The sequence below is a fragment of the Panthera leo genome, chromosome A3 (assembly GCF_018350215.1).
Source record: "Panthera leo isolate Ple1 chromosome A3, P.leo_Ple1_pat1.1, whole genome shotgun sequence".
NCBI lineage: Eukaryota > Metazoa > Chordata > Mammalia > Carnivora > Felidae > Panthera > Panthera leo.
This window is the reverse complement of record NC_056681.1, coordinates 21,438,887-21,447,600: the sequence shown is the minus strand read 5'-3', so window position 1 is coordinate 21,447,600 and position 8,714 is coordinate 21,438,887. Positions and strand designations below refer to the sequence as shown.

General features: G+C 57.9%; 1 protein-coding gene across 1 annotated transcript in view; it reads right to left on the bottom strand.

Annotated features, from left to right (window-relative positions):
* Positions 1 to 1,359: 1,359 nt before the first annotated feature.
* The window catches only part of KIAA1755 (KIAA1755 ortholog), a 39,696-nt gene continuing 32,341 nt past the window's right edge, over positions 1,360 to 8,714 (bottom strand). Inside the window, 3 exon segments of the mRNA XM_042930994.1 lie at positions 1,360 to 3,894; positions 7,692 to 7,895; positions 8,577 to 8,699. Coding sequence (XP_042786928.1) covers positions 3,187 to 3,894; positions 7,692 to 7,895; positions 8,577 to 8,699 — 1,035 coding nt within the window. The 3' untranslated portion in view covers positions 1,360 to 3,186.

The following is an 8,714-nucleotide window of genomic DNA, read 5'->3' as shown; positions in this document are numbered from 1 at the left end:
TCACCCCTCTGGAGAAGAAAAACGCTTGGTATGGAGCTCAGGGATCCGGAGATCTTATCGTGCTGGCCCGGGAGGCTTGATAAACCCATTGGAAGGTGGGGAAAACTGAGAGGCTGCCCTGGTCACAGCCGCCAGGCGGTCAAGCCTGGATTCAAAGGCAGGGCTCTCTGAGTCCAAAGACAAGAAAAATCCTTATCCATTTAGTGATCTGATGGGACGGATAGGGCAAACTGAGGGCCAGAGGTGAAAGCAACCCACCTGGGGTCCTGCAGGCGGTCTGCAACATGGTGCGTCACCTGAGGCCCCTGCCTCCCAGGCCGTGCTCCTCCTGCAACCCCTCAAGCACGAAAAAGGGGCTCCTGTCACCGTCATGTCACTGGCGGACTCAGGGTTCCTTAACGGTCCACCTTCCTCCCACCGGCACAGAGGAACTGCACCTTCGCCTCTGCACAGCAGCCTCTTGGGGCTGAGGCTTTGCTGACACAAAACTCTGTTGTCACTAGAGCGACATCTCTAGGGGGAGGCCACGCCACGCCCCTTCCACGGGTGGGTCAGGGCAGAAGTCAGTTAATCAGAAATTAATTAAGAGATCCACACGATTCCAAGACCAAAAAATTCTTTGGGAATCTACTGGTGGCCTCTGGAGAAATGTCTCCCTTGGCTTGCTAGGTAATGAAAGCAGGGGCTGGCCGGGCCAGTGCTAAAGTATAATACAAGATACCCATTTAATGAGCACTTACTATGCTCCAGGCACCTTTCTAAGGACTTTCTACATACTAACTCATGTAATGCAGCAAGCCTCTGAGATCTGATTATTCTCTCGAGAAAGGAAACCACGGCACAGAAAGACCACACAACTTGGCCAAGGACTCACAGTTCATGAGCCGCGGAGCCTGGGCAGAAATCCAGTCTGTCCAACTCCAGAGCCACGTGACTGACCACACTGCCACACTAGCTCGCGCACTACTGGAGACCAGGTGTGAAGGGCCCAAAGGACCAAGACTGGTCCAGCCTAGGCACACAGCTGGGCACACAGCAGCGGCCAAGCTCCGCAGGAATTCCGAGGGGACAAAGCTGCGACCACCGCAGAACCAGCGATCCGCCCGGGCTTGTCCCGAGGTGAGTCCAAAGCATCAGCGTGTTATCAGGTCCTGGCTCTGCCACTCTCTGCGTGGCACTTCTCGGAGTCTGTTTCCTCCTCAGTAAAACGGAGTGAAATTGGTATTGGCCTCACATGACTGTCGTGAAAGATTCAGTGAAACCTGTACAGCTTTTCAGGTGTTTAGCACCGAGCTAGGCAGGAAGAAAATGCAGAGTAAACGTCAGCTATTACATTATGTATTATTTTATTCGTTATTATATTTCGTTTCGGCATCCCCTCTCCATGGGCTACTGTGATGGGATTTGGCTCTTTTTAGGAAGCAGAGGGATGCGCAAGATGGCTTTGGGGAGCCCTCCTTTCCAAGAATTCCAGGACCATCCGTCCCCTTCCTCAGCCCCCCTCAACCCTCGCAGTGTCTGTATTCTCTCAGAAGTTAGTTTCCATCCTTGCACCCCAGGTGCCCTGGCTCCCTGCCTGTGGTCCCCACTGGTTGGATGCTGTTGCTATAGCAACAGCATTTTAAGAGCCTTCGGCCCCCTGTCTGAGGCGACAGGCATGGATGGAGGGAGGTGGGCTTATCAAATGCCTCCTGTATCCTCAGGCCCGTCTGGACTGCAAGGCAGGAGAGTGGAATGCAAGAAACAGAGCTAGCCTGGGGTGGGGGGCCAGCTCAGACCCCAGCCCCAAGTGTTGCCCAGCAGCACCCCACCTCGCTGTGTCACATGGGAAACACCTGAGCGGTTGATTATAAATGCAGATTCCAGCCATGCCCTGGCCCCAAGGGCCTGATTTTAATTATCTGGGCGGGAACCCCTAGGAGGCTGCCTTTGATCAGCTCTGCTCGTGGTCCTGAGGCAGGCAGGCCACAGACCACACTTGCCAAAATCTTAAGTCCTAGAAGATTCCTGAAAGCCAACTTGGGCACTGAGGTTTGTGTTGCTTTCCCTGCTGAGCTGTCTCTGGAAAAACTCGCCTTGTCCTCCACACCAGTCCCGCCTCCCTCTCCTTCCACAGATGAGCTAAGGGCCCCACCCTCTGTCTGGAGCCAGGAAAATTCCAGGGCCGGGCTGCCAGGGGCCACCTTGGTAACGCACCGGAGGTGGAGACAGGGGTTCACAGTTTCTCAGCATCAGGACATTCCGGGGAGGTGCTAGCAGGGGTTACTCTGGGCCATGTGAAAGGCCGGGTGTCTTCTAGATACTCTGAGAGCAGAGGTGCGAAGTCCTCCCCACCTTGACCCCCTGCTTCACGGGGATGTGGCTCCCCACTCTCACCCAGTCCCAACACCAGCAGAACCCCATGACGCTGTGCCTAAAGAGTGTCCTGGGGTCGGGGGAGTGGGCCCCATAGAGTCTGAGAAGACATGTGGGGAGGGGAAGCGGGTTCTCTCTGGAGGGCCAGGACAAGTGGGGTTCCTGGAAGGTGAGACAGAGGGCCCTCGCCGGTGGGAGGAGCAGAGCAGAGAGTGCATTCTTACTCCTTTGGGGTGCACTAACTGGCTTCTAGGAGATGATTCTCTTCGCGGAGGCCAACGGCCTAGAGAATAAACAGCCGGCTGTGCAGGGATTTGCCTGACAACACACCCTTTATTCCCTTCCCAGACTCCCCTCTACTCCTCCACCAGAGGATCCTGAGTTCACCGCCAGATAAACAGGCACTGGAATCCGTGTCTCAGATAAGAAGCCACTCCCGAGTGCCCCCGCTCATGACAAGGGTGCCCCGTGGGCCCCCCGGGGAAGCTTGTGCACCCCTGAACTCCAGGTGGTTGCCTCTGAGACTTCTGGAAGGGTCTGTACCAATTACACTTTCCACGACGGGACCGGGGGTTATGCAGTCGGTCCCGGGGTCCCGGGCTCTACTGTGTCCTGCCCTGCCCTCCATACTCCCTATTTCTATGTGAGTCGGGTCTTCCTGGAGTTTCCTGGAGCTCAGAGCGGGTTCAGGCTCCTGCCCTCTCCTGGCGACACATACAGCAAGTGTCAGGAGCCACGTCCAGAGGGGCTCAGCCAGGGCTCCCGAACTGCCTCTTGTTGCTGGGCCCCTCCCCAGCCACCCCCTGGAGCCTGGTGTGAGTGGTGGGGGTCCTAGCTAGAGAGATGCAGGGGACTTGTCTGGGGTGAGTCCTACAGAGACGTCTGTGAGTCTGTCCCCTCTGAGGAGAAGCTGCCTCCAGCGGGGTGGGGGGTGTGACTCTGCCTGGGGAGTCACTGCCAGGAGACGAGAGGGGCAAGGAGAGGCTCCGAGGCAGGATCAAAGGGCTCCCGGGGACCTTTGCCTTCATCAGCCTCTACAGCCTGGCCAGCTTCCTGGGCCAGAAGGCCTGCCTGGAAACTTCCATTCTGCCCCTCTCGGGGGGCCCGAGGCCAATAGGAATTTGGCGGTCGATCCAGGCCCAGGGAGTCCCGGAGGGGCAGGCCCCGCCTTCCCCTTCCCCTGGAAGCGACCGCTGCATTCAGACCCCGACCCTCGGCCGCTGCCTTTCTTAGTTCTGGGTGTGCCGAGTGGGCGGCGGGCCCCGCTGGGCACGGACAGTGGGCCAGTGCCCTCTTCAGGAGGGTCTGGATCTCCTCGTGTCTCCCCCGGGCCTCCTCCCACAGGGCCTGGCCGGGGCCCTCCTGGCTCAGAGAGGCCACCTGCAGCCCCATGGCCGTGAGCTTCTCGGCAGGGAACTCGGATGCCAGTCGCCGCAGGTAGCGGTGGAGGAGGCGCTGGTCTCCGGGGCTGGCCCTTTGCGTCTTGCCCAGCCTGAGCTGCCTCATCAGGTCCTGACAGTCCACGTGAAACCAGGTTATCTGGGGGCGAGAAGAGAGGGATGTGGGGTTCAGGCTGGGAGCGGGGCCGTGGGGCTCCACGAGGACGGGATGTGCATCTCCGAGCAGAAAACACGGACTGCCGGGTTGAATTCTTAAGACGTTGCCCAGTCGATGCCCCGGCCTCCTCTGTGGGGTCATGAGAGTCTCTGCCGCCAGCCAAGGCCACGGTTTCGCTCTCGCCCCTGAGGTCAACACACCTGCGACCAGCAAACAGCCCCTGGCCCCCTGGGGATCCTCAGGCATGACCTGGGGGCCAGCCAAGCCTCACCCCTCTCGGGGGGGGGCGATCCAGAGCGGGGCATTCGGCTCCTCGGGTTGTCCTAACGACTGCATTCACCCCTCACGACTGGCGCAGAGGGAGGCATCGCGCTGATGTTTACGGAGCACCTCCGGCTGGCCAGGCTCTGTGCATCTCACGCGCGATCCCACTGAACCGCACCCCCGCAGCCCGTTTTACGGAGGACGAATCCGAGGCTCAGAGACAGGAAATCACTTGCCCCGGGTCACACTGCAGTTCAGTGTGGGATCTGAACTCCGATGTATCCAGTCTTTGACAGAGTATCTTGCAAGCACCTCCCTGCCCGGGCGACACCGGCCCAGGCAGGGCTGCGTCCCCGAGCAGTCGCTGGAGAGACCATCAGCCAACCCGGCCGGGGTGGGGGTGGGGGTGGCCCTCCTCCCTCAGCCCGGCCTCTGCCCCACTGTGGGATTCTGCGTGTCCCTATTTCACCCACAAAATGTCTACAGGCTGCAAAGGAGCCAACACGTTTCCCAGCAGCTCGTGAAAAACATAATCTTTCTCTCCATTAATTTAGAACCGACAGCGAGCTGTTAGCTGTGGGGATTGGAGAACCGTTTTCTCCAAGGAAACCATCTTTCCGCGGATTAAGGGAACTTGTCTTTAGATAAATGGCTTCATATTCGCGGAAGCACACGGAGCTCATGGCTGGGAAAGGGCTCCATAAATCTCTGTTAGCGGCGCGATTGTGTTATTATTATTTAGTGCCAAAGCCACCGCACGCGCGCTCTCTGCCCAGGGCTGGGCCCAGCACAGGGCTGTCCTGTCTGTCTGTCTGGCACTTGATCTTCCAGGCTGAGCTGGACAGGGATGGGGGCAGCCTGCTGAACCCTTCGCTGTGCGGATGAAGATCCGGGGCCGGAGAGGAACCGGGTCAAACAGCGAGAGGGCCACGCACAGTGGGATTCAAGGTCAGGGTGCCACCTCCCGTAGGATTCCCAGGCCTGGGTGGGGCTCTATCTTCCCACATGCCCCCAACCTTCCTGCTCCCTCCTCCCTCCTCACTCTTCCTCCATCCACTTGGTCACTGACAACAGACAAGCAGGTGAGGAGGCAACAGGAAAATTCCAGATCATGGTGAGCACCGTGAAGTGAGAAAAACAGGGGGGGACGAGAGGGAATGGGGGCCAGGTGGGGCCTCGGCGGGGAGGGGACATGTGAGCTGAGCACTGAAGAAAGTTAAGAAACCAGCCGGTCTTAAGGAAAAGCGTTCCCAACTGAGGGAAGGGCAAGTGAGAAGGCCCAGAGGTGCAGCAAGTGTGTTTTATGGGCCTGAGATCAGCCGGAATCAGCACGCGAGGAGAGAAGGGGCCAGCTGCCCTTGACGCGCGGGGCATTGCTACCACTCCTACTGCTGCTAATGATAATAATATTGGCGTTTATAATAATCATCCCAAATTTGAGTAAAGCCTGGGGGGGTTACTTACATTGAGTTTAATTCTCTCACTACCCAGCAAGAGCCGGATGATCTGCGTTTGAATCTCAGCTAGGCCATTTCCCAGCTGTGTGACCCTGGATGAGTTATTTGACCTCTCTGTGTTTCCTTGTGTGTGAATTGGGCATAATAATAGCACCTGCCTCAGAGGATGGGTGTGGCAATAAAATGATATGTGAAATGACAGACAGGGCCTGCCACATAGTAAGAGCTACAGAAGCTTTGGTTATTATTACTATTTTGATCGTTATTGTTGACGAGGAGCTGAGGCCCAGGGCAGTGAAGACCGTGGCTGTGGTCACACAGCCTTGGGGGGGCAGGAGCCGCCCCTGGCTCTAAGCCTCAGGTTCTGCCACTGCCTGGCTCTCTTCTGTCAGCTGGGAGCGGGATCCCCTGGCTGCCACCGTCCCTATTCCTTGCCCGCTGCGCCTCAGAGGCAGAGAAAATGACCTGTCCTCCCAGCGCCCCCGGGGGACTTGAGCAGAGTCCCTCTCGCTTCCCCTCTGAAGCATCCTGACTTCTCCATCCTTTGTGTGCTGAGCCAGCCTGACAGCTGGGAGGCTGGGGTCAGGCTCTTCCCCCGCTCTGTCCTCAGGGCCGAGTCTGGGGGTGCTGGGCCTGGACCGGAGCTGTGGGTTCTTGTCCCATCCAGGGTACAGCTCTCCCAGGCTGCTGCTGGTCCCCCTAGGCCTCAGTGCCCCCAGGAGAAAAGAGATTTGCTCAAATGGATTGGGGGGTGGGGTCTCTTAAGTCAAATCCTGCTTGACCATCGGCCCTCTGGGGAACCTTGTGCAAGGCACATTCCTCAGTTTCCTCATCTGCAGAATGGAAACAATGTTCGCGCCCCTCCCCCATAAAGATATGGTGAGATTAGGGGAGCCTGGCTGGTTCAGTCAGTAGGGCATGTGACTCCTGATCTCAGGGTTGTGAGTTTGAGTTCCACAGTGGGCATAGAGCCTACTTAAAAAAAAAAAGAATTGAAAAAAAGAGAAAGATAATGGTGAGATCAAATCAGATAAGGTTTGTGAAGCACTTAGAAGAGTGTCCAACAGGGAGTTCACAGTCACGAATGCAGGCTACTCTCATAATAATCCTATCATCATCACACCTGATTGAACATGGGAACCTGTTACCATCCACACCCCCACCTTTGGAGAAGAACACAGAGCAGGAACGCATCTGTGTTCAAATTCCAGCTCTTCTTTTCTGCAGCTGTGTGGCCTTGGGCAAGGCCCTTCTCTTCTTAGGGCCTCAGCATCCTCATCTGTAAAATGGGACCACTCTGCCTTGCCACACTGGATTGCCCAGAGACGACGGATGCAAAGCAGCAGAGTTCGTCTTGCCTCCGACCCCAGCACTGCCCCCGATCCCCTCCCCCGGAGGAGCCCTGTCTTTTCCTCCCCACTGCTGGCCAAACTCTGGGCTCCTGGCCAGGACTAAGGCCTCTGTTCTGGGGGTGCTCAGAAAAGACTCCGGGCCCACCCTCCGCCAACTGTCCCCTCCTTCCCCAGCTCCCACCCACTGTGTAAGGCAAGGCGAGGCATGGAAAAGAGCACTACGATGGTGCCACGGGCTTCCCGTGTGACACTGGCTAAGTGTCAGTCCTTCTCTGATCCTGTTTCCCCAACTCTGCAACGGAAGTTTCTTAGGCTGGTCTGACCGCCTGAAGTTGTCTGCGGAGAGCTATGCGTAGAGAGGAAGTCTATGGCTTTGACTGGATTCTCGGAAATACCAGGTCCCCTTCCCCTAATCCCAACGTTTAAGAGGCAGATGATATCTGAGTGTCCTTTGAGAGCTGACTTCGAGGCTGCTGGGAGGCTGCCTGGTGTAATGGGACAAGCTGGGGTCCGAGATCGGCTGGGACTGACTTAAGGGGGTCACCTATCCTCTCCAACCTTGCTTCTCTTCTGGAAACTGCAGGTAACAATAGAATGAATCCTCCAGAGGGCCTCGTGCTGTGTGTGGGCTGCTCCCTGCCCCCTCCCCCCTCACTTCCCAGCTGGACGGGGCGGGGAGGGTCTGTGCGGGCGGCCACAGGCTCACCTTCTTGCAGAAGTGGTATAGACGGAGCAGCGTCTCCAGGTCCGTGCGCTGCCGCTCGGCCGCCATGTAGAAGTGGGTCAGCTTGGCCTGGAAGGCCCGCTGGGTGGAGGTGAAGGCCACCAGTTCCGGGAGCTCTGCTCCTCCGGCCGCAGCTCCCAGCTGAGCTGCCTGCTTGGACAGCTCCAGGCCCCGGCGGTACTGGGCCTGAGCGGGAGAGGAGAGGTGTCCATTCGGGTGCCATCTTAGCTGAGGCCTCCCTCAGAGGCCAGGAACCTCTGCCGCCCCACTGCTGAGTTGTCGGGCTTCCCAGACCTCTGTTGTGTCATCTACAAAATGGGCACCGGGCCTCCGCCTCAGCAGTTCACTTGCCCAGCTGGGACTCCGCTCGCTGTCACCTCCTTCGGGGAAACTTCCCTGACCCAGGGTCTGGGTTAGGGACTCCTGCCATGCGTCCCCACATTTCTCCCTTTCTGTGTGTTGCCCTGTTTTTCTGGCACCCCTAGCCCCCACTGGCCTGGGAGCTCCCTGAGGGCTGAATCACCCATGTCCTAGGCTCCCGTACGTCAAGGGTGCAAATTCCTTGCCCCTGACCTGTGAGGCTGACTTAATAGGTCTCTGGTGGGACCCTGGAGTCTGCATTTTATAAAATCTTCCAGGGATTCTGAGATAGGTCTTCTTTTGGATGTGGTGATCCAGGAAGGCTTCCTGGAGGAGACAGCATCTAAGCGGAACCCTTTCCGATCCATGCTGGTCTCCTCACTGTCTCTGGACGTTTCCTTGCACTCTCCCACCTGCACACCTTTGCCCTAGCAGTGCCCCCCACCCCCGCCCCCCACGGCCCTCTCCATTTGCTCGGATCCTGCTCCTCAGTCTTTAGGAACGCACTGCGGCCTGGAGAAAGAAGTCCTCAAACTCCGCGTGGGCTTTCTCCACAGTCTCCAAGCTTCTGTCTTTGGGGGTCAGCATTTGCAGGCACCGGCTCCCCTCCTGCTCCATCCAGTTGCTGACCTGGGGCAGGGGAGG